Source organism: Podarcis vaucheri (genome assembly GCF_965113315.1).
Source record: "Podarcis vaucheri genome assembly, chromosome: 11".
Lineage (NCBI taxonomy): Eukaryota > Metazoa > Chordata > Lepidosauria > Squamata > Lacertidae > Podarcis > Podarcis vaucheri.
In genome coordinates this window covers 63,296,588-63,322,661 of record NC_138749.1, presented here as the reverse complement: position 1 = coordinate 63,322,661, position 26,074 = coordinate 63,296,588, and the positions used below count along the sequence as shown (strand labels likewise).

Here is a 26,074-nt window from a genome sequence, read left to right as displayed (position 1 = left end):
TGTCCAGTCAAAATGATAAGGGTAGCAGCACATTGGAGTAGCTCAGAGACGTTGTGGTTGGAGGGGGGAGGGTTCATCACAAAGGCGAGAGAGAGAGAGAGAGACTCTCACAGTCCCCTTTTCTCTCCTTGCTGCCAGCTCTATGGAGCAGGCTGACAGAAGCTTGATGGCAACCAGCCCCAAGTGTATCCCATTATATACCTGGGAAATAGGTGGTTTCATCATTCCTGCTTAAATCCTTCAAACAAAGGACATTTAAAAATTCGTTCTGTTCAGGCACCCAAGTCCTGATCTGTTTCTTCTAGGGTTTTTGTGTGTGCAGTTTACTTTTTAAAAATTCTATAAGGGTTGTCATATTTCCACACAACCAGTTCTTGGGGAACACTCATTTATTTCTGTATGTTTGTGGGGGGAGAAGAGATGCAAACGCAATTAATGTCAAGTAGGCAAAGTAATGGCTCCCTCTTTTTTTCTTTTCCAGCACAACCATTACACACTGTTCAAATATTGAATAAGAAAATACTTTTGTTCTTTGTTGGAGGCTTTTCTTCCCTGTGAGGGCTCCTTTAAATTAGGGGATTGAAATGAATTCAGGAGAGAACCAGTAAAGCAGAGAAAATATAAAAAGCCCTTAAGGCAATAACGAATGTTTGAAAGGAGAAAAGTGCTGACAGTCACCAACGAAAAGGTTTATTTTTCTATAATACAGGGGGGCTTTAAAAAAATAATTATTGATGACCCTGATATGTTGGAAGTGTCTTGATTTTGTCCTTTAAAAATATATAAAGAAAAATAAAAACAAACAGAACAGATTTCCTGTTGAAATTAGCATTCATTTTCAGTTGATATAGTGGATATTTCCCCCCTTTAAGACAATAGAGAAATACATGAGAGATGCTTAGGACATTCCCCCTCACAATTTATGAGGCAGGATCATGCACTGGTTTACTAGCCCTCATCTCCAAGTGTTAAATGTAAATATGGTGTGTAGGTGTATATATTTCCATGTGTTTTAGTCCATCCTCTCATTCTGTTTGGAACACCTATGGAGGATTTATACCTGCCTCCCACCATTCTGCATACATCAAGAGTATGGAAGAAGAGTAAATGTGGACAGTGCTATTTAGTGCTGCACATACTGCCATTTGTTTACCCATTCAACAAAGCGTAATAAAAGCTATTATGTGTATGGTTCTGTTTTAAAAGTATAAATTATACTCCATTGCCACCTTGACCAGCTCTACCATTAGGCTGAGTGAGGCAGCCATCTCAGGAAGCGAATGCTGGGGTGGGGAAGGCAAGGTTTTGCAAGGCAGTGTGGTGTGCGACACACAGCCTGTGTCCCCTAAGCGATCCTGCTGTCCTCATGTTGATAGTACAGTTGAACCGGGGAAGTTGAACAGAATCTGTTCCAGAAGTTCGTTTGACTTCCAAAACGTTCAACTTCCAAAGTGCAGCTTTTGATTGGCTGCAGGAAGGTCACTTCTGTTTTCAATTGTTCGGGTTGACGTACGTTGTGGGGCGGCTGCTGCGATGGCACCCCACCAGGGATGGCACCCAGGGCGCACCACTTCCCCCACCCCCCTTCGTCCGCCAGTGCCCACTCCTGCCTCTGGCCTTCCGTTCTGCTCAATTCACTATAACATACTTGCAATGCCCTGCAGCGCCCCCTAGACTTGGCACCCACTGAGTTGGAACTGATTGCACTGCCCTAAATCCACCTCTGCCAAAACATTTTCTTTTGGATTTGAGAACAATAATCAAAAATTGTTGCAATTTAAAATAAATTTAGCGCTTTCAAGTTTTGTGCTTTTCATTTTTTCTACAATTTTTAAAACTTGATGTTAGCGCAAAAATATATATTTGGGGTGCAAATAGCCTTTCCTGGGGCTCAATGTAGCACTGGTTGCAACACAGTGAGAATTTTGGCAGAAACCCTTCTCTACTACTATTCTACCCAAGGAGAAATTGCATTGGCTGGCCCAGCAGGGGCAGGCAGAGGTTTGTCTCAGGAGCCAGAAACTGGGGGCCACCAGCCCTGGGCCATCTAAGTTAGCCTACTGCCCACCGGTAATGTATAGGGTGTTGTCTCCTCATCAGTACTGAAGCAAGATTCAGCTGCATATCTGATTGTCTTTGCCTCAGTGTGTGGATTGTGGGTGATTACACTCTGTTTCAGAGTACTGATGCAGTGGTACCTCGGGTTAAGTACTTAATTCGTTCTGGAGGTCCGTTCTTAACCTGAAACTGTTCTTAACCTGAAGCACCACTTTAGCTAATGGGGTCTCCTGCTGCCGTTGCACTGCCGCTGCATGATTTCTGTTCTCATCCTGAAGCAAAGTTCTTAACCTGAAGCACTATTTCTGGGTTAGCGGAGTCTGTAACCTGAAGCATATGTAACCTAAAGCGTCTGTAACCCAAGGTACCACTGTACATCTTAAATTGTGAGGTGTGGAAGCATTCTACAAAAAGCAGCTGTGATGCGGAAACCTAAGATAATAAATCTCTAAGACAGTATCTCTCTTCTATGAGATTTACTTGTTGTATTGCTACCAGGTTTGTGGTCATTCTCATTCTTCCTTTAAAGTGAAGTGCAATTTGTATTGTGAAGAATATAGAGAAATTGGCTTGTATTCTGCAACACAATATTATTGCTTCCACACTTGACAGTGACCAGTGCTTTTTTTCTAGAAAAATAGGTGCTGGTACTGTATGAGAGAGAGAGAGAGAGAGAGAGAGAGAGAGAGGTAGTGCTCACAAAATCTCTCTGTGTGTGCAGTAGAAGTTAGACAGCTGGGGGAACCTGTGTGGCTTTTGGGATTTGCAGTGTTTCCACCAGAAATAAAAGTTCTCAGTTGGGGAGGGGAGGGGAGAGAAAATCAAGCAGTTCCTTCCAGGGAAATTTCCATTTTTCAAATCTCTTCCACTCATTTTCTCATCATTCTCCTCCAAACTGTTATTATCAGCAACATTTCTAAAACATAAATAAATTGAATAAATCTCAACAATCCCATTGACTTTAATGGATAATTTTGGCACAATCTATAAACAGAAGTTCCCTGAAGTCAGTATCTAAAGAGGTTCCATTTTCAATAGGATATTTGTTCACACACTGGCATGCATGTAAATGGCTTTCATTTCCTTGGCGTATAAATGTATGGACAATGGGCATATCTGAGCACCTATTGTTTGTCCCTCAAGGCAAATTCAATAACGGGCATCATTCAGGTGCTCAAAAGGCAAGGCCCTGCCTGCCAAGCCCTTACATCACAATCGAGTGCAATATTCCAAAGGCTCATCATCGCTATTGTTAAGAGCCTCATCTCCTGCTGCTGCCATTGCTTCCGTTTCTGCTTCAAAAGCTGGATTGAACCTCCCAGGTGTGTAGTCGTTCCTTTTCAGATCTGTGGAGAAAACAGTGAAAACTCTGATCATAATTCCTTAGCATATACAAAGTGTTAAATCAATCCATTACATGGTAGAGAACAGGAAAGAAACCACGTTTATATTATTGTCTTTCCCAAGTCCCACTACACAAGTCCTGGTTTCAAAGAAGTGAAAGGGAAGTGAATCACTCAGCAAACATAACAACTTTTCTGCTTTTAAACCCTTTTGTGCCTTCTGCTGTGTGCTTGGGCTCAAACTGACCCCTCATCAGGAATGGGCTTTATTGTGAACTCCGATGCGCCCAAGAAACAGAATAAGAGGCAGAGGATTCAGAAGGGCAATAGAGACGAGTGGAGAGTTGGGCTGACCAAGTTGTGGGTAGCAAAGTAGTGGGGTAATGGCTGATGGACCAGCTTAAGAAAAAAATAATTTGTAAAATCCTTAGGAACATAGATTTATAAGACACCCTGTGGTATCTGTTCAAGAAGTATTTGACATTTGTTTGCATCATTAAAAAATGCCATCCTGTATAAAAATCAACAGATGTTTATGGATAGAAAGTGAGTTGAGTTCTTGGGTTAGTTGCCCCATCTTGAAAAGCAATTACTGCATCTCCATACCTTCCTCTTTTAGACAAAAACCCAGTTTCTCCCAAGCAGACCACGATTGGAAGCTGGGAACAAACCTTGACTTTCTGACTGTGGTTTGTTTGGCCAAAACAACTGCCTGCTGGTTCACACATAATGTGAAGTCAGGCTCTAGTTTGTTCCCTCCCTGCAGGACAAAGTGCTAGGAAGGAGCAGAGGGAGTTGGGAGCTTTTGAGCAGCATGCTCAAGCTTGGTGCGCACTGCCTTAAGAGACAACTTTAAAATAAACTATGTTTTAATGTGACATGTCAAGCAGGCCATAGTGAGCATAAGGTGCAATCACAGCCACCTCCATCGTTCAGCCCGGACACTGAGATCCAGCACCGAGGGCCTACTGGCGGTTCCCTCATTGCGAGAAGTAAGGTTACAGGGAACCAGACAGAGGGCCTTCTTGGTAGTGGCGCCTGCCCTGTGGAACACCCTCCTAGCAGATGTCAAGGCAATAAACAACTATTTTACTTTTAAAAGACAGCTGAAGGCAGCCCTCCTTAGGGAAATTTTTAATGTCTGATGCTGTACTGTTTTTAATATTCAGTTGGAAGCCGCCCAGAGTGGGTTGGTTGATCCAGGATTCACACTACACCATAACTTGTTGACATTTCTAATCAATGAAGTCATGGCCTGTTTAAATCCAAAGTGGTTGTGCTGTGTTTATTGCAATTTCACCATGCTTTGGTTCCACCACCCACGGCTTCATGGCGCCTGGAGCTAGCAGAATGCAGAGCTTTTCTATTGCTTACCAGGAAGTCTGAGTTTCCTACAACAAGAGTTGCAGCAATGCTTTGAAATGAAGTTTTTGATTGCTTCTTCTCCAAGGTTTGCTGGTCCAAATACCATCCCTCTAGATCTGGAAGAAACAACAGTACAAATAAATTTTTAGCCCGTGTATTTATCTATTTCCGAAAATACTGCAAAGCAAAGCAGTGGTATGGCAGCAGTTTGTTTAAATTAAAATGCTTCAAAATGAGAGGCTTGACTCCCCAGATGCTGCTAGATTGCAAATTCTGGCATCCCTAGGATTAGCTATGCTGGATGGGGAGATGGGAATTGGAGTCCAGCAACATCTGGGGGGGTCACAGGTTCCCCACCCTGATATAGATATATAGTGGCTGCTTGCCCAGTTACAGGTTGCCGCCCGTCATGGCTGGCTCACATCTCCCAGGCCGGCTGTTTTTATTGGCAGGCTTTCCCACCATTTAACCAGGGCGGAGGAAGGGGGGCAGGTCGCCTCGGGTGTCACCATTGAGGGGGTGACAAAATGCTGGGCAGCACTCACTGCAGGGCCTGCAGCGCACCCAAGCCACACGTCTCTCCTGGGAGTGACACGGAGGCTTGGGCGCCCACTGGCTCCGCCCTGCCCCAAACGGTCCACCCGCTGCCTCCCCCCCCAGCTGTAGGGCGGCTGAGTAGGAGGAGGCAGACAGACTCCTCGGAGGCACTGCATAGCATCCTGCCCTGGCTGGCCCCACCCCAGCGGGTAGCTGGCCAGGTCCTTGGGCACAGGGCACACGTGCCACCCCAGGCACCCTATCAGCTTGCTCTGCCTCTGCTGGTGGCACTGGGCTCAGTCATCTCCAACCAAGCAGTTCTTTATTCTGTCCTTGTTGCAGAATGAGGGGGCTTTTCTTCCAAGGCAACCACAGCAAAGCACACACAACTTTAGTTGGGAAATAAGCACCACCTAACACCAGCCAGAGGATTGGAGAAGATCAGTCTACATTCCAATCCCAAAGAAAGGCAGTGCCAAAGAATGCTCCAACTACCGCACAATTGCACTCATTTTACACGCTAGCAAGGTTATGCTTAAAATTCTACAAGGAAGGCTCAAGCAGTATGTGGACCGAGAACTCCCAGAAGTGCAAGCTGGATTTAGAAGAGGCAGAGGAACCAGAGACCAAATTGCAAACATGCGCTGGATTATGGAGAAAGCTAGAGAGTTCCAGAAAGACATCTACTTCTGCTTCATTGACTATGCAAAAGCCTTTGACTGTGTTGACCACAGCAAACTATGGCAAGTTCTTAAAGAAATGGGAGTGCCTGATCACCTCATCTGTCTCCTGAGAAATCTCTATGTGGGACAAGAAGCTACAGTTAGAACTGGATATGGAACAACTGATTGGTTCCAAATTGGGAAAGGAGTACGGCAAGGCTGTATATTGTCTCCCTGCTTATTTAACTTATATGCAGAATTCATCATGCGAAAGGCTGGGCTGGATGAATCCCAAGCCGGAATTAAGATTGCCGGAAGAAATATCAACAACCTCAGATATGCAGATGACACAACCTTGATGGCAGAAAGTGAAGAGGAATTAAAGAACCTTTTAATGAGGGTGAAAGAGGAGAGCGCAAAATATGGTCTGAAGCTCAACATCAAAAAAACGAAGATCATGGCCACTGGGCCCATCACCTCCTGGCAAATAGAAGGGGAAGAAATGGAGGCAGTGAGAGATTTTACTTTCTTGGGCTCCATGATCAGTGCAGATGGTGACAGCAGTCACGAAATTAAAAGATGCCTGCTCCTTGGGAGAAAGGCGATGGCAAACCTAGACAGCATCTTAAAAAGCAGAGACATCACCTTGCCAACAAAGGTCCGTATAGTAAAAGCCATGGTTTTCCCAGTAGTGATGTATGGAAGTGAGAGCTGGACCATCAAGAAGGCTGATCGCCGAAGAATTGATGCTTTTGAATTATGGTGCTGGAGGAGACTCTTGAGAGTCCCATGGGCTGCAAGAAGATCAAACCTCTCCATTCTGAAGGAAATCAGCCCTGAGCGCTCACTGGAAGGACAGATCGTGAAGCTGAGGCTCCAATACTTTGGCCACCTCATGAGAAGAGAAGACTCCCTGGAAAAGACCCTGATGTTGGGAAGGATGGAGGGCACAAGGAGAAGGGGACGACAGAGAATGAGATGGTTGGATGGTGTTCTTGAAGCTACCAGCATGAGTTTGATCAAACTGCGGGAGGCAGTGGAGGACAGAAGTGCCTGGCGTGCTCTGGTCCATGGGGTCACGAAGAGTCGGACACGACTAAACGACTAAACAACAACAACAACACCAGCCACGTTTGGAAGAAGATTAGGATTGCTGGATATTTTCAGTCCCACATTTTATAAGGGAAGGAATGCCCACAAGTATGTTCAGAAAAAGCCTCTGTAGAAGACTGATAAATCTACAAACAAATATTATGAGTCCATAGCACATGAAGATCAGCGAATCTCAAAAGAGTCAAAAGAGTTGATATTTGGGTGACCAGGAAAGCAACCAATGAGCTGGGAAACCTCTGATTCAAAGATCCCTGTCATCATGAATTTACAAAGTGGCCCTAACGTAAGCAAGAAATTATTTCACAGTACGCGATGTCTCCACACGTCTGCCAGACTGTAATATGGAGATAATACTGGCCTGTCCCCATAGAGTTTTTATAAAGCTTTTCATTTTTAGAAAAGGTAAACTGGACTAGTCAGATCCACCAGCGCTACTGAATAAAGTTGCTGTAATTCAAAGTGGTGTTCAAACCCAATGGAAACAACTAAATATTTGTTTATTTGTGTATTTGTTTATTTCAAATCTTGCTTGCTCATTCCTTTGGAACTGGCAGCTGGGGTGTTTATTTCCACATTTTGCATCCAATCTTTGCATAAGCTTACATCTAACGAAAAAGTATCTTTTAAAAGTTGCAGAATCACACTGGTATTCGAATGCATCCAAGCAGTTGCCAAATGTTCCAAACGACCAGTACCATGGAGTTATGATTTGTGTTGTTCCAAGCATTCAAAGCAAGCTGCATTCTAAACTGCCTCAGAACTCCAAGGAGCAGTTGCTCCAGTGACCAGCTCAGACCAGCTTCGTTCTTCTCAGGTCTTCTCTTAGGTCAGACACTGGAAGAGAAAGACCTGAAAAAAGCCCTTGCCCTGGGAAAAAGACTGGTTGAGGAACTGATTTCACATAGGTGCATATATGCAGCACTCCTCAGTTCCCCACCAACATAGCAGTGTTTTCTCAGATAGGAACAAATTGACTTTTTAAAATTTCCTTTTGCCCTGTCTCAGAGCCACTTGGTAGGCTTTTCACAGTGTGTGTGTGTGTGTGAGAGAGAGAGAGAGAGAGAGAGGGAGGGAGGGAGAGAGGGAGGGAGGGAGAATGAGGACTAAAGTCAGAAAAGATTCTTTCCTGAACAGTAGCTGTATTGGTCTGTTGCACCAAACTTTCTTTCAAGGGTAAAATGCATAACTTTGGTGGGATCATGCCTGACATTTTAACAATGGAGAGGGAAGGGAGGGGAGCACAGAAATGCAGAGGAGTGGATAAGACAAGAGCCCAATTATCTGCATGGAGGGGGTCCATAGAACAAAAGGAGTTGTGCGGTTGTGCAATTTCTTCACCCCTGGGAAAATCTGATTCCTGGCACTTACGATTGCAGGTTCAGCAGACTTTTCCATTCCTACGTCTCAAGATGGGAAATGCAGAATTTGCCCTAGAATGATGGCATTGTTTTAGCTGCACATCACTATTTGCTCAAACTTTAGGAGATGTCCACATGATACTGCACCTAAGTATCTAACGGTTATCTTTTGTCTGTGTTTTTCTCCAGCATGCCTTCTACCACCAACCTTCCCAGTACCAAAGCAGAAGTTCCACCCTAGGTGCATTGTGGCTCCTTCCCAGTCCGGCTGTTGTGCAGGGTGTCCTGCGTGCAACTAGGTGCCTTTCTCCTGGCTGTCCTGGGCTGCCTAATGAGCATCTGCTCCACATCTGCCAACCTTGAATGGAGAGTGTGGCCGGTAGAGAACATCATGGGCAGCAACCAACAGGGCATTGTGGGCATTGGGATCTGGGGCGCCTGTTCCGTGCGAAGAATTACAATGAAGAAAACTAACATTATATGCATACCATTAAATGATGAGGCGTCCCTACCAGCTGAAATCATCACGGCCCAGGACTTGATGCATTTGGCCTCAGGTGCCAATGTGGTGACCGTTCTTTGTATGCCCTTTGCGCTATATAACATCTTTGAGCCAGGAAAACACGACAATTTCATTGCTACGCTCTTTTCAATTGGAGCAATGATGGAGTTGGCAGCAGGTACATGTGTACTTATTTCAATTTCATGGAATCTTCATTCTATATTAACAAATGAAGGAATTCCGCTTCCTGAGGTTTTGGGAGTGCCTCCCATTCTAACAGAACATCATGCTGGAATTTCAATCTATATTGGGTTTATTGCTGCAGCTTCACAGCTTTTATTTTTCACACTGGTTCTGGGTGAAAAATATTTTTGGAAAATGAGTGAAACAAACACTTCCAAGCAAAAATTTGTAAAGAAGAAAGTGTTACAGACACTGAAAACCCAAAGCTCAGGATGAAATGCAGGCAGTACTAGTCTTCTGTGACACTTGAGTGTGAAGAAGAAAAACCCACTATTGGCAGAGATATCAAAGTCATATTAAAATGGAAACCATTCCAGGCTCATTAGGAATATGGCTAAGGAATGGTTCCAGTCCTGTGACTGGCTTTTTTTTAAATGGTAGCATGGGACGTTGTGTATATTTATTACCAAATTTGTTGGTTTTTATGTTTTCTTATGCATATTCTGTTTGGTTTTTCTTTTTAACTGAGTGCTTCAGTATCCCACCCTGGGATGCTTACAACATAGGGTTAACTATAAATAGAGGTGTGTGTGAAAAGTATAAAACTGTTATATTTAGATATTTATTTTATGCTATATCTCTTTTAGCAATAAAAAGAATGTTATCTCATCGCACACTTATGCTGGAGTGCTTATTTCGCTGCAGACTCTACTGTCTATGGCGCTTTTCGAATTTTTTGCATTTCAGAAACACTGCAAATTGCAAAAGGTTCTGGGGCATGCTTCGTGTGTGTGTGTGTGTGTGTGTGTGTGTGTGTGTGTTTGCAGTCCGTTTTACAGAGAATACTGGCCCAGCCTTTGAGTGCCTGTGTGCTGCTCCCAGCCCTGGCCAGCAAGAACAATGATGAGGGACACCCAGTTTCAGTGGTCCAGAGAGACCTAGGCCACTTCCAGCTTTAGGCAGAATAAAAAAATTAAAATGAAGGAACACAAAACAAAATAGCGCCACACACCAAAGAAGTGAGATGTAATTAAATATGACGAAATATCTGCGAACAAAAGAGAGAACCAACGTCTTTTACCAAATCATACCTCTCATTTGCTTAAGTTTTGCTTAAGTTTGCAGCTCATTTGCTTAAGTTTGCAGCTCATTTGCTTAAGTTTGCAGCTCATTTGCTTAAGTTTGCAGCTCTAGGCTGAGAGTGGGTGTCACATTTTGGTCTGCTGCAGGTAGAAACAAGTTGAGAGAAGAATCAAATACCCCCAAAATTAAGAAAGGACTAAATCTAGGCCCACTTGGAGGTTGCCCCAAATGCCCCCCTGCACCCCTCCCCCAAACTGGCCCTGCTTACAGGTTTACTTCAAAAACTCCTGCTGCTTCTGAACACCAAGCAAGACAGTGGAATGGGCCGTAAGGTACAAATTCTGTGCTATTTTTCTAGAAAAAGAGGTGCTGGAGCTCATCCTGAACGCCTCCCTTGTTCTCTTACAATGGCAACAGTGCCAACCTGAGAGGTGCCGGAACTGAGATCCAGTGAGTTCCAGCTGAAAAAAAGCCCTGTACAAACTATAATTTTGAACGGATCCACGATATTCTTAAGAGTCCTGTAAACATTTCAGTTTTTTACGCATCCAGAAGGTTGGGTTCCATTTTTTGCCAAATTGCACCAGGTCTTATTTTATTGCTGCCGCAAATACAATTCTGCTCCTTACAGCTTTCCCACAGTGATTTACAGCTAGAAATGACTTTGACAGAAGACCACAGGTATATAGGAACAACATGGCAAAATTATTATCTATACAGATGGTGCTCTCTGTGTCTATAATCCATACTGTAAAATAATAATAAATTACACCTTTGTAAAAGTCAACAGTTTCATAACGAAATCTTGGACGTAGTAATCTTTGACCTGCGTATCCAGCCTCGGCCACTGCTTTCCTGATAACTCCTGGTGTCATTGTTCTCCATGTCAATCAACTTGCTCACTTCATCCTTTGGTTTCTCAAAATTTGCTCTGTAGTAAGTTATAATGATTACCTGTCAGGGTCACCTGGTCCCTATGCAGGGTCAGAGGAAGTGGGGCGGTGGGGGCTGGCCACCCCGGGTGTCACCACTGAGGGGGGTGACAAAATGCCAGGCAGCACTCACCGCAGGGCCTGCAGTGTGCCCAAGCCACATGTCTCTCCTGGGAGTGACGTGGCGGCTTGGGTGCCCGCAGGCTCTGCGCTGCCCAAACGGTCCGTCTGCCGCCTCCCCCCAGGTGTAGGGCGGCTGAGTGGGAGGAAGCAGGCAGACTCCTGGGAGGCCCTGCGGAACGTCCTGCCCTGGCTGGCCCCTTGCTCTGCTGCTGCATCTAACCATTTGAATCCTGGACCAATCCCGCCAAGGTGAGTGGGTCTGCAATGTACCTTCTTTCTGTTTCATAGATGCCAACTCTACAGGGATGAGGCATCTTCAGCCCCCCAGTATCTGTTGGGATGGGGCTAAGCAATGGAGGGAACAAAGGAGGCCGAGCCCTTCCTTGCCTGCCTCCCCCTCCCTCCTACTTTAGTCTGCTGTCCTCTGCCTCCTTGGGAGATGCTGCGTGACCTGGCTGGAGGTTGTTCTGCCCCGCAGGGTGGGGAAATGCCACACGGCCTGGCACGGCCTGGCTGAAGGCTGCCCTGGGCCACAGAGCACCAAGATACACCAAACCAGCACTTAGGAGGTCTGTGACAGTTGTGCAACATCACAATGCGCATGACATCACATATGCACAACAGCCCGCCCCGCCCCCCATGCTGAGTGAAACTCAGGGCCTCTGCTCTGCTTCATTGAGAAACAGCAGTTCTCCAACAAAATTTAGAAAATTCAGCAGTGTGACAATCTAGCAGTTACTCAGGGCTATGATTTTTATGAAAACCACCCTCAGATTATGCATATTACATGGAAAAGGAACGTTACATGCACACATTAGTTTGTGATTACATATTTCTTGTTGTTTCCTGAATAAAAATAGGAACTAACTTAACTAATAAGACCTAAGGCTGATCTTGAGAATAAGGTAAAGGAAAGGTAAAGGACCCCTAGATGGTTAAGTTCAGTCAAAGGTGACTATGGGGTTATGGTGCTCATCTCGCTTTCAGGCCAAGGGAGCCGGTGTTTGTCCACAGACAGCCTTCCAGGTCATGTGGCCAGCATGACTAAACTGCTTCTGGCACAATGGAACACTGTAATGAGTGCCAGAGCATATGGAAACACCATTTACCTTCCCATGGCAGCAGTACCTATTTATCTACTTGCACTTTGACGTGCTTTCGAACTGCTAGGTTGGCAGGAGCTGGGACAGAGCAACAGGAGCTCACCCCCTCTCATGGATTTGAACCATCAACTTTCTGACTGGCAAGCCCAAGAGGCTCAGTGCACAGGGCCACCCATGTCCCTTGATCTTGAGCATATGCCACACACTGCCTGGTACTGCTAGCATTATTTACTCTGAAATGTATTTTGTTTTCCTCTGTTGCAGCATATGACGCAATTTATTCACATAAATCAACAGGACCTGCTATCAGCCAGTATGTATTTGTGTGGTCTGGACCATGTAGTCTGGAATGGAGCTGAAGAAAATGTCTCCTACACAAAACAACAATGAAACCCCTCTCTAGTAGAACCATCTGTTGTGAGAGATATGGGCCTGAACTTGTAGTACAAAACATCAGCACATGTTGTGCTGCACAGTTACCCTTCTTACTCTCAAGTCTAAGACAGCATAACCACTAAATTCATTCTATACTTATTTAGAAAAGCGAAGACTACAGATGAATTGCACTGTATTTAAAAATGCTCTCCCAGGATAAACAAAGTGTCTCATCTGTTTGATTTAGCTACACACGAACTGGACAGACATTTCTTAGGTAAGTAAAGTACTGGCGACTGAAGATTTCAGATAGTTGCCAGAATACAGTAATAGTGATTCTGTGCAACATCCAGCATTACAATAACCACAATAAAAAACATAGAGCAATACATTGCATTTACAGTATTTGCATCCCCACTTAATATATTTCTGCAATTTGGCACCTAGGATCAATGCTCATTAAATAGCAGTATTACTTACCCACCATTATTCTTGAGAAAGTAATTAACCCTCTAGATCTCATATAAGAGGATGTACAAAAAAATGCTGCCCATAGTCAGTGCATTTTATTTCTATATGTTAAAACAGCAAAGGGGAAAAGCAAATTCTCCCTTGCCTTCTCCGCATATAAGCACTGTCTCCAGAGACAGAGAATTTTGCAAACAAGCAAAACAGGACAAAGAGGTACAAGGTATTTAAGGTTCAAATCTTTTATAAAATATCTTTTGCTAATATAGGGATATGCAAGCTTTTGAATTCTCTGACCAAAGATTTGGGCACAACCTAGAGAGTCCTTTTGCAACTAGAACTTTTTCCCAGATAAAATATAGTGGGACAAGTCCCAGACTGATTGTAAACTTTCAGAGACACCATGCATTAAAGAAACTAGCATCTCCAACTGAATTTTTACAAGCAGAGGGGATTGACATGATTACTCCTCTCCATGGATTTACTTAAGTGTAATTACCCAAATGCTTTTCTTAACTGATGCTTTGGGCAATCACTTCAACCCTTATATGGAAAATTACTACCAGGAAAGCATTCTTACAGAGAAAAGGGTGGGTGGAGCAGAGAGTATAGGAGGAATGGTAGAATACCTAAGAACATGGAGCAAAGCCACTATTGTTTTGAATCAGGGATAGTATCATACAGAGACGGCCTTGAGAATGTGCAGAGAGCTCTTCCTTTGCAGCTGAATAACCCATGGCATCCTGCACACATAATGGCAGAAGACATGACTTCCAAGGATATTTAAACATGAATATATTTTCTTTGCAAAACTAAACACTGGTTGCTTCTATGTCCTTATGTCAGGCTAGTCAGTCACACAAGTAGATCTCCAAAACACCAATGGCGTTGCATCCTTCACTGGCACCTGGGGGGGTGCGTACACACATGCCCCAGGCAAGACCAGGGGCTGGGCACAGAGGGTAAAGAAAACCCACTGTGCCTGCCCAAGCCTCTCTGCCGCTACTGGGCGGGGTGGGACACTGAGGGTTCACAGGGCTGCGCCGTGCCCCCTGCCCACCCACAGAGGGGGAAGCCCAGCCAGCCAATGCAGCCCTTGGCCAGCAAGTCTAGCTGATGTTTCTTAGTCAGCCTGAGGCAAGATTGTCCCATTTTTGTCAGTCTAGAAACAATTTGGGGCAATAACCTGCTCAACAAATAATTCCTTTAAACTAGTGTCATGGAAGCTGAGACTAGACACCACTTCATTCTTGGGACTATTCTCAGTTTCACCATTCTAAGAGTTTGGGGGTCCTGTTTTGGCAAGCCTGACCCATGAATGTGAAGACATTCAATACCTAGTTTCAAAACAAAAGGTGTCCATGACTCCTGGAGCTTATAACTCCACATCCAACTTTTCAAATCTTTCTTGCACTGTCATTCAGTTCAGGAAGATATATGTGAAAGCATTCCAAGATAAGCAAGGCCTAAGTGATCCTCCAAGACACTGTATATTAAAATTAGCACTTTCAACTGTATTTGCAGTAGAACTGGAAAACCAGGTCTGATAATTCAATATAAATACTACATGCACCCAGCCTGTAGCCAATGTTTTCCAGGAGATAAGCATCTGCATCTGGCATTATATGAAGTTTGTCCGGTGGCCTTTAAGCTTAGTTGCATTGCAGGGCATCACAGTATTCTATTAGGTCCATTAGAAATATACAAGCATTTAACTGCAATGATAGCAAAAACACAAATAGTGCCCCTGTCAGCAGTGTGACAAATATGCATATGCACATCACAGCTAATATGGAATATTAATTGAATCACATGAAAGATGTCACATTTGGTATGATAAAGTGACGCCAGATACTCACTGCTTGTCTTCAGGTTTAATAACGGATGGGTCTGTAAGATTCTCTCCAACCCCTGTAGAAGTCAAATTTATCAAGTATATTAGAAGGAAACTGCATTTTAAAAAATCATTTTTGAGACTGTAGCCTATGCAATCATTTTACAGCTATCTAACCTTCCACTTTATAGGGCAGAAACTGAAAAAACAACATTACAACAAATGTTGCATGCTCATTTCATTTTTGAAGCTAATTTTTATTCTTTTTTCAATTTTAATGCACCACTACCACAACAACAACATCAGTCTAAAGTGTTTTGTAGATCCAAATGGACACCTGAAATATATGTGAGCAAGAACTATATATCAATGTCAGGAAAAATCGAGTTCAAGCGATGCCCTTTGGTGTGCATTGAGACTTCTGTGATACTGAAAGAAATAGACCAGTCTCTATAGAGACGGAGGTGGAATCTACATACATATAAAAACTGTTTTGAAAATGCTTTTTTTAAAAGAGTTTTTAAAACTACATTGAATTTTCTGTCTAGTGTCTAGTTCTGCCACCCGTCTAGTGTCACATTGTACACTGCACTTAAAACACACTTTAAAACATTTTATTTGCAGATGTCTAGCTGAGTGCAGAGCTGCACATGTGCTCTTGGATCTCCATGCGCAGACCTCAGCTATTGGATCGGGGTGGGGGGGGATCTTGTGTGCTCAAACTTAGCCTACTGATTAATTCAGCTTTGCCATCCTGGATAAAAATAATTACATTTTGTGTATATTAAGTGCTGTACCTGGTTCCTTACAAACCCATCTGTGCATATGAATATTTTGCAGCTGTGTTGTTATCAGATGGAGATAGATAGATAGATAGATAGATAGATAGATAGATAGATATGGATATTAATATCAATATATACACATATCTATAGAATCTCCAGTACAAGACTAGGCTTATCTAAGAAGCCAGTGACAAACATTTTTCACTGGGCCTACTTCACAATTTGCCTAAATTCCAACCTTCCTAGATTGTGATGGCATAAATTAAAATTGGGTGTAGGTAAAATTGAGGAGAGGTGCAGAAGTGAAATTCCCACTTAATGGCTGACATTTGTGTCCAGCGGTGCTTCTCTTGCTGAGATTCAGATTTTCCAAGAATTCAGCGGCACAGCTCATAGCCACATGGAGCTCAGTGCATTGTACTGTGGTTCCCATTTTGTGGAACTTCCTTCTAGTTGAGATCAGAGAGGTCCCATCACTGTTGAATGTCTGGTGCTTACTGAATACTACTTCCTCCTCCTCCTCCTCCAGCAGGCTTTTTAATTGAATTCTGATATTATAGTTAAGTGGGTTCCCATGAGGCAAGACACAGTGATAACAGCAAGAACCTTTCTTGAACTACATAACTGGGAAACAGGGGCAAAGCAATTCCTTATATACATTCCTGAAAGCCTAGGCCACTCCCACTCCCAACATGATTGGCTGTCTAAACTTCCAAGCTGCGAATCACGACTCAGAGTTCAAGGGCCAATGGCAGAGACCCAAATCCTGAAATGTTCTGTGCTTGGACATAATTTAGTGAATCAGAACACAGGAGCTCAGAATCCATAGTCCAGACTCAAGCTCAGGCAAAAACACAGACCACTGAATACATAACAATAGTTTTAACTCATTTTTACTATTATTGTGTTGGGTCCCCTGTACACTTCTTAGAGATTACTAGGAACAGTGGCAGATCTTGGGGTCCCAAATTTCAGCAGTGTCCTGTGCAATGCCAAAATTTGGCACCCCTCCACTTCTCGCACTCTGCTGTAAATCATAGTTGTGTCATCCCCAGCAGTGCCCCCCAGGCTCCGCGCCCAGTGCAGCCGAACTGGTTGTGCTCCCCTAAATCTGTCTCTGCTGGGGTTAAGCAGTCTGAAATTCTTTGAAATAAATATATTAATCTTAAATTTATTACCCACCTTCACCAGCCAATCCCAGAGCAGGTTACAATATGTAATACTACAGAGCCATGCAGAAAACCACATCATTCTGCACCCCACCCCCACTGACCAAGGCAGCAGTGATTTTCACTCTCTGAATAGCACATTAATTGCTTATTATGCTTTTAGGAGCATGCAACTATTATTGTGCTATGGACAAAGGGATGCTTGGAGCACCATGGCCTGAATATGAATTTTAAGAATATCACAATATTGAAATCCAAACCTTTCCTGAAAGCTGAACTGAATATGTCAGAGTTTGTTGTTATCTTTTATTGATACAGTATGCACAAACTTCCCCACAAGTCTTCCATGGCTCTGTGCAAAGACCTTCACATGCACTTAAGCTTTCAAAAGAAGCCACCCACACAGCAGTTTTAAATCACTTGACTCTTAAATTTTGAATGTGAAGATAACAATAAATGAGGTTAGGGGACTGGAAGGTTTATTTTGTTTGAAAAATGTGTCTCGGTGTAATTCAGGCCTTTTGCACACTGTAAATAAATTAAACCTTTATCTTCCAGTACACATTTCCTTTGACACAATAACAGACAATTATATTGCTACTGCTTTATAGGTGGTTGTTCATCTTTTCAAAACTGTCTACTATTTCCCTTAAAACACCCTAGTCCCTATCCAGCGCTTGTATGTGTGTAAGATCTGATTTACATGTGAAACTGCTGTTTGAACAGGAGCATCCCTATTCACTTCTGTGCCTGGAATGGACCCTTCTGTTTTATGTAGGGCCCATTTTGTGCCCATTTGCTAACCCCCCCCCCCAATGCTTCTTGTCCCAATGCTTCTTCCATGTGAGGGTTGTACCCAGTGTCACTCATAGAATAGACCTATGTAGGTCCATCAACTTCAACAGGTTTACTCTGAGCAGAACTTAGTTCACTTCAGGCCTGGCTTTTTTGTGTGAGAAGGACAGAAGAGAGCGTGGTCTTCATAGGTGTGAGTGTGCTTACTCCTTCTGTAGATGCAACTCATTTGTCTTTTTGGAAGTGTTGTTTTCCCACAAGGGCAGTGGTGCGTTGGGCAGGTGAACTTAGCACAGCTCAGCCCACATTTACTGAAACATTTGTGTTGTATAACCCTGCTAATTTTTGACAAAAACCAATTGCAGAAGTCAGCAGAGCACAACTGCACATTTCCCTAAAAGAAAGATAGCACTGAGAGGTTATTACATATCTCTTTAATGCTGCCCTGCCCCTACCATCCCGTCATCCATCTCCCTGTGGCTACTGGAAATCTTGTTCTGCCCTACAGCAGACAGAGGAAGAGGATGGCAACCAAATCAGTTTTCAAGCAGTGTAGGAGGCACAAGAGTTCCATTATTATGTGAGAGAGTTCTTTAAAAAGACCAAGCCATCTAAATGATGAGGTGGCAATCCAAGGGGAGTCAGTAAGGAAACTGAGTTGGGCCCCAAACTACTTGTCATAATTTCAATGAAAAGAAACTGTCATAAAAGCGTGAAGAGCTTACAGCTGTCTCTAGTCCTTGTTTTCATTTATGTTGTACATAAGGGTTGAATGGCCTCCCTCAGTTTTACAGCAGAGTATTTTTGGTTCTCACTTACCTTGCAAATCTAACACAAGGAGCTCTCCTCGAGTATACTCATAAGTCCAGTGAGAAAAAGCCAGCATCATTTCTTCCAGCAAATTGCTAGGCGTGATCTCGTCCCCATTGTTGTTATTGTACTTGCGGAATTCTCCAGTCATGTACTTTTCTATTGTAAGCCACTGGTTGGCTGAATGGCAATATATTAAGAAGACTTCCAGGAACCTGAAAGAAGGATATTGTCAGTCAGGAAGTTATCTGAGTGGTGAACATCTTCCCATGAGCCACACCACTATTGCCAAATATGTGGGGGTGGGCAGATTTAGCAGAGCAGGGGCAGCAAATGTTCTTTTGCTGCATTTGATGAAATGAAAACAAAAAATAATTTACATATCTGGCAAATGCCAAAGTGCAGTCACTACCTGCAACTTTGCCTCAGAACAGAGGTCATCCCATCTTGTTTTCTGAAGCTTCGGATGGGTTTCCCATTGACTTAAAGTGGGAAATCAACTAACACCTATATACCTTTTTGCGGCTTTTTGGCAGAATTGGGTTTAATCCTAGAAGCCCTCCCAAGACTCTGAAGTGGTGGCAAAGTCTCAGAGCTTTCCTGCTTTGCCATGAACTTCTAGGCGGTCCTAATATCTCTGAGGTGGAGATTCTTACCTCAGAATCATGCCTCATCCAAGGCAAATGCACAGCCCTACTATTTAACAAAAAACAATAAATTTATATAAATAACATTTTCTTTCAAGTCAAAAGGGAACACATTTGTCTTTAAACTCCTGTGCACAACTAACTTCCTTTTAATTCCACTGAGTCATGAAAACACTCCTGTCTGTGGCAAGATGCTTTACATCGAGCTTATAAAAAGCTGTAACAAAAAGGCAATCACAGAATGATCAAAAGTATCTATTTCTGTACCGGAGCCATCCAGTGAGACAGAAAATAGCAACTTTACTGGTCTAGCTGCAGATCTCCAAACAAGTGTGGTCAAAGTCCTTAAAAATCATATACTATAGGCTCATCCCTTCTAATAAAAACCAGGTTAAAAACTCTTCTGAAATGGAACACTGGTTTTCACTTTGATAAAGCGTTCAGATTTTTTTATGAGGAAAAGGCCAATATTACTCTTGATACTCTATAAAATTGCTTGTAAAACAAATTGTAAAATTTTATTCTAAGTATTCAGAACCAAGTTATGAGATCTCTCATCAAATAAGTATGGCTAGATGGAGAAATCTGAAATTGAGCTGCACAGGTGGGTGTTTAAATATATTACCTCTACATGGTACAGAAAACTAAAACATAAACTCAAATGGGTTTTCTTTTTCTGCTATAGCTTTGAAACTGAGCTGAGAACTATGAAAGGCTGAGGAGCTGAGATGAGTCTGGTCTTAGCCAGGCCACCGCCTGAATCTAGAGGTGCCGCTTTCTTTCAGAAGCCTTCCCTAGTTCTTCACCAGCTGCCAGCCACCTCCACATAATGAAGGGCTGTTTGGGGCTAGCTGTCCAGAGTTTACTTCTCTTCAGACTGTGCCCTGATCCATCAGTGACCTGGTCTGGCCTGGCCTCTATATTTTATTTCATGGCAGAACGAGTTCTGAGCTCTGATACTCTGATGAATGAATGCTTGCTAGTGGGGGGGAGGGGTGCTTCCATTTACACTGAAGCCATCCCACATTTAACCACAAGCTATTAGCAAGGTGCTGTCTTCTAAGGACAAATTACATGATTGCGCAGAGCATGGAGCTAGTATCCTACCCTGGTACTTCAGTGTTGTAGCTGACAATTGTAATGATTCTTCTGAAATAAACCAGTGACATGGCATCCCAAAGGTTCTGGTGGTCACCCTCTACAACACATTTTACAAAGACCTTTTCATGAACAAATTATCATCTAAAAGTCATTGATTGAGAGTTGTCTGACCACCAGCCAAGTTAAAAGTACAGATACAACTGGGGTATGTCAATGATCCCAAAAGCTGGAATAGTACATTTCATGCAAAATGATAGGGTGAAAAAAATGTTTTGCAGGATCACAAGGAAGCTTCTAATTGGACTTTTAAAATATAAAATTCAAGTTTGTAAATAGATTTTGTGGGGTACTCACAAAACTACCTGATTTGGAGTGCCAGTAGTCATTATGTGCTGGCACACAAGGAACTTTTTTTGTGTGTGCCAAAAAACCCCACCACTGATTATGAGAAAAACTGGGGTATTTTTTCCCTTTCTATGCTCCTTTCTCACACAAAATAGACAGAATGAGTTCTGGTCTATCCGTAGAGTTGCTGAGTTCTAATAACTTTAAACAGAGTTTTGCAGGGTTCCTTTCACCCCAATGAGCTTAGGTCAATGCCTCTATTTCTTTGTGTTCCTCATTCAATCCAAAAGGAGTAGAATTGACCACACAATTTAAGAGGAAAAGCACTGATTGATTACTCGGTTAAGGAGTGAAGCATCTGAAACAAACATACACCTCATCACACTTGAGGACAACCTGGAACATGGAATTGTAGAAAATTATCCCCCCAAAATTGTGGAATTTTCTGTGCTGTTGGAGTGCATTTGACCCTACCTCTGTCAGTGGAGGGTTAAAGAAGCACATCTCAGCAGCAAATACTGCTTTGTTTATTACCCAACCCATCAGAAAATTGTGAAAATATCTGTTATGGCAACATAAACAACTTTGACAAAAGTCCATATTCTATTTTAATGCTGCTGCTGCTGCTGCTATTTTGTTAGCCACCTTAAGTGCTATTTTATGGTGGAATAGTGCGGCAAAACTGTATGTTACCTTGATAAATAATTCATAAAATAAATATTGGTTTGTTTGTCTAATACTTGTCTTAGTTTTGAACCAGGATTTTGCCTGCCTGGTAATACTGACTTTCGTCATTGACTGATTATCTGCTTAAGCAAGGCATCTCATACAGAACCTAGACAGGTTTCACCTCTTCCATGTTAAGCCTGAAAACAGCTTCCCTACCTTGGGGTGTAGGGAATGGTATGTGGCTTCACTTGATTGAAGGTGTATATCAACTTCTGAGCAGCTCTTTGCTGCTGTATTTCCTAGGAATAACAACAATCCATAGTATTTAGTGTTTTTCAACAACAACAAAAATAGTACAAAAGTCACTACAGCTACATTATTGCAACAGTTCTTACAACAGCTCTTGAAATAAGACAGCCAGTATTATCATCATCCCCATTATTTCCGATTTACGCTTTGGGGTAAGATCCTGCAGCTTGCAGGCCACCCAGTAAGTCTTTTTATGGCTGAAGAAAGAGCTGCACTGGGGGCTTCCAGCTGAGAGATCCTACTCCTGACCACTATCTGTGGCTTAGATGGAGAAAACAAACATCAGTCATAAACAGTTTTAAGACATAAGATACAGTCTTAGCTGTTAAATGCTAAGAATGCCTGACCATGGTTTGTTTTCTAGCATAAATCAAAGATACAAAGCACCCTATTGTCTGACCTCCTCAGTTCAAACAGCAGATATTAAAACATTCTTGGGGTGCCTTCTGTGCAGTGCAGGCAGCTTGCAAATTGGGTTTCATTGACTTTTATAGTTACATTGTCATTTTTGGTTTGTCCCGGCCTAATGTGTCCAATATATTCTATGTGCAATGTTTGGATATAATTTCAACACATTTTCTGGTACAACAGAAGGGGACAGAAATGGCGACATTTCCCATTTATGCCACCAGGGTCCTCTCAGGTAGTCAGGCATTCAACTTCAGGAAAGACTTCTGTTAAATAATTCTTCACAGGGGTTCAACGATCACATGGAGTCAGTATAGATTTCTAGCCAAGTCATACGCACTCTGAGGCAGAGATTGAGCACGGTGCCATCATGGAAGATCTTTTGCCATGACTGAACTACTTCGGGAAGGAAAGATTTCACAATGAAGACTTGACCCAACTTCAGCACTTCATTCTCAGACCAGGTGCAAATGACCTTCATGGCTCTCCTTAGGCCTCCACCCATTTCCTCCCGAGACAACACTTGAATCATGGCCGCCATCCCATGCTGTGACCAGGTGGACATGCTTTTATCAAGATTCAGTGGAGAACTCTCTTCCAGTCTATAGACGGTCACTTCTTCTCCAGCTAAGACAAAATAAATTGGAAATATTATCTGGAAAGGACACAGTCACATTGACTTATACAAGTAGAACAGCATACTCTATGTTGAATTTGTTTTCTTAAAACTATTTATATACAAAACAGTTGTTTCTTGGTACCACAATGAAGAGGTAAGATGTAATATATATCGATGCCGTATGATTTCATCCAGTAATGGTGCACTCCTATGCTTGTCTACTCAGAAGTAAGTCTCACCAATTTCAGTGGGGCTTACTCCCCTCTTTGTGCATTCACAGAGAAGCTGGTACTCACCAAAGAGCTGCACTGGTGTGAAAGGTATTGTATGAGCCAATCTCATTAAATTGTTCCTTTCGACAGCTGCAAAGAAATAGGTCAGGTAGGTCATACTTGAGCAGTGCATCATTTACTCCTATTTTCTGCCCAGAAGCATTTGATGATACTTCTCAACATATGCATGTGGACGAGGCCCTTGGCTCCCAATAATCAAATCCGCATTATTTCTTATCTTTCCAAGTACTGGGTTTCCACTGCCCATCTTCACAGCACACATCACCCTACTCTGCACTGCAACATTATATGAAAAATATGCAGTACAGCTGGGGTAGCCAATAATATTAATATTAATACTACTACTACTACTAATAATAATAATGCATTCGTTTTTACTCAGCATAGCAACCCATCCATCTTCCCTACCACTGCAATCCTTGGCTCAAGCTCAAGCAGTCAAGTTTAGGGACAACGCAGGAATTATTTATTAGGTTCATTTGCTTAGTTCCTGGTTTGTTTGGTGGTGTTGCCTAAACTATTATGTCTTCCATTTGAGACCAGGTGAAGATGGTGCTTAGCATGAATTAAGTAGCATGTCTGTATGCAGCTGCTGTCATAATTTATGTTAAGAACTGTGTAGGCTGTGAAGAAAGAACACGAGTTGTACTGACAAGTACGTAAAAGGCTATGCAACATGTTGTATGTAGTCACAAGAATAACTTTTCGTCTCTCTTTATTAAGAAAGACAGACATTAGAGGCTGTAATCTTGAGCAGAATTTTGACAGGCAGTGGGTGATAAATCTCCTTTGCTTTCAGCCATTTCACCAGCTCAAAATCACACACACCCCAGTTGGTTTTCTCCTTAAAGGTGAAAAGATAAGTGACATGTTTTTATCATTATCCTTGCAGGGACAAAAGCAGCCAGGAGATTGGGGGGGGGGGAGTACTAAGAGAAATAGCCTGTTCCTGCTATCCTGCTATAGGTTCTATAGGAGGAGGAGGAGGAGGAGGAGGAGGAGGAGGAGGAGGAGGAGGAGGAGAAGAAGAAGAAGAAGAAGAAGAAGAAGAAAGTCACATGCATCTGTGTGTGATTTGGCTGCAGGCATCTTTCCTGGAAATAAGAGTGCCTTAACAGCAACTCACCAGAGATGGAGTGGTTTGGGAATATCCTAGAACTGAGTTTACCTTGAACAGCCGCCACCCCCAAAAAATGAATTTATGGCCACACTGCAGGTTGCAAAGTGGAAGTGGAAGTCTGATGACTTTCGGAGAGGAGGGCAAAACTGCTTCATTTTCAGCAAGGGGCTGTTTAGGGTGGGTTACTGTAGTGGTTTAAAAAGAAAGGAACTACTTTTTTCAATAAAGAGACACTGCTCTAGGAAGCCCTAGCCTAGAATGACATTTGCTCCAATTGCCTCAAGTAGCATTTTTTTTAAGTTGTAAGGAAAAACAGTCCCACAGCTGCCTCCAAAGTAAAGTGAACAGTTTGCCCTCAACTCTCTCCCCCTCCTATTTGTTCCCCTATTCTAAGCAGAACATCAATGGGGGGGGGGAATCTCAGCCCCACAGCCAGTAAGATTTTAGCATCCCTGGTTGATATGCTTAGAAGCCTATTTCAGCATTAAGTGGCATGTAAATTAATTAAATAATCAACAACATTTGGGGTGTTGTGTGATGCTGGAGTCTTCTATTTTAGGTATGGTTGAGATTATTATATTATTTTTTAATTTTTTATACTTCATCTGGAGTTCACAGGTGGTTCACAACTAAAAATACAAAATGGAATCACAAAATACATAATAAAACAAAACAAACCAATAACCTCCTTCTCAAAGTCATATTTAAAAGGTCATAGAATGTTAAATCAGCCCAACACCTGTTTGAAGGGAAACATGTTTGCCTGGTACCTAAAGACAGGCATTCCAGAAACGGGGAGCCACCACAGAAAAGGCCTGTTGCCAACCTGCCAACCTCCAGACCGCTTGAGGGGGAGGCACCCAAAGAAGAGCCTCAGGTGAGAAATGATGGAAATGTTTTACCTAACATAGGAAGATACTATGCCTTCCCTTCTGGGAGAGCAAGGAAAATTAACGATTGGGCAACATAGGGCAATATGTGTTAGGTTCTTTTCTGTAGAGAATGTTTAAAAAGCTTGCCTAAAGTCAATCAAGCCATCTGTGGTACAGGCTGGAATTGAAGTGGGCGAGGCTGTGTTTCCAACCCAGAATCTTAAAATTATTCAGAGTCTTAAATAGTCAACCTAACTAGTAGCCATTCTTCAGGATGGAGACGGCATACAGAATCTGCATTTGAAGAAATATTCCAGTGGTAGAAAACAAATGAGGGTTAAGATTCAGAAATAAATAATAATAAATAGGTCTAAATAAGGATAATATTATATTTGGGGAAACATAGTTCTCCAACTCAATTTTGCAGTGGAAATCTTCCCAACCAATTTTCCCAAAAGAAATTCTCTCTTTTGTTTCATACCAGGTTGCCATGGCATTCTTAGCCACAACTCACCCATTGCAGGTGTGTTTGATTTCTGTTGATACATTCATTGGACTTATGATGTAATAGCTAGATAGGAGGGGAAACTGGCCGTTATTGACTGAAAATCTGACACAACTTTGGAATTTCATTTAACTGTGCTCTTCTCAATTGAAATGTGCAAAGATTTTCAGATTCTAAAGTAAGTGTGGACTATAGGGACATCTACTGGTGTGTTCTACACATTTCTTACTATCCTCACAGGGGGAAAAAACCAGTTTTGTGGCATTCTACTGATGTTCAGATGTTCAGATGGAAAATGTAAAACAGAGCTCTGGCTGAGCAGTGTTCAAATGGTTGAATTGGCAATTGATCAGTTTAAGGTGGAAATCAGAAGCTATGAAGGCTATTTTGTTACATTTGATCTGATACATCAGTTGTGGCCCACTAGCGACAAGGCAGGCTTCCTAAGATTTGGAGACTTTTCCTTTTACTTCTTGTTTATTTAGAAGAAAATATAAATCACTTAATAAAATATGAACTCTAAGCAGTGTACAAAACTGAGAGGCTGCAACCGAGACTCTGACACCATCAGCCTGACCTATTTGCTAA

At 42.6% G+C, this 26,074-nt stretch overlaps 1 protein-coding gene across 1 annotated transcript in view; it reads right to left on the bottom strand.

Annotated features, from left to right (window-relative positions):
- Window positions 1-3,003: 3,003 nt before the first annotated feature.
- The window catches only part of TRPM6 (transient receptor potential cation channel subfamily M member 6), an 84,010-nt gene continuing 60,939 nt past the window's right edge, over window positions 3,004-26,074 (bottom strand). The window contains exons 31-37 of the mRNA XM_082241456.1: window positions 22,993-23,058; window positions 22,418-22,704; window positions 21,577-21,659; window positions 18,608-18,813; window positions 15,065-15,116; window positions 4,776-4,882; window positions 3,004-3,404 (exon numbers count right to left, since the gene is read on the bottom strand). Coding sequence (XP_082097582.1) covers window positions 3,268-3,404; window positions 4,776-4,882; window positions 15,065-15,116; window positions 18,608-18,813; window positions 21,577-21,659; window positions 22,418-22,704; window positions 22,993-23,058 — 938 coding nt within the window. The 3' untranslated portion in view covers window positions 3,004-3,267. The remainder of the gene's footprint in view (window positions 3,405-4,775; window positions 4,883-15,064; window positions 15,117-18,607; window positions 18,814-21,576; window positions 21,660-22,417; window positions 22,705-22,992; window positions 23,059-26,074) is intronic.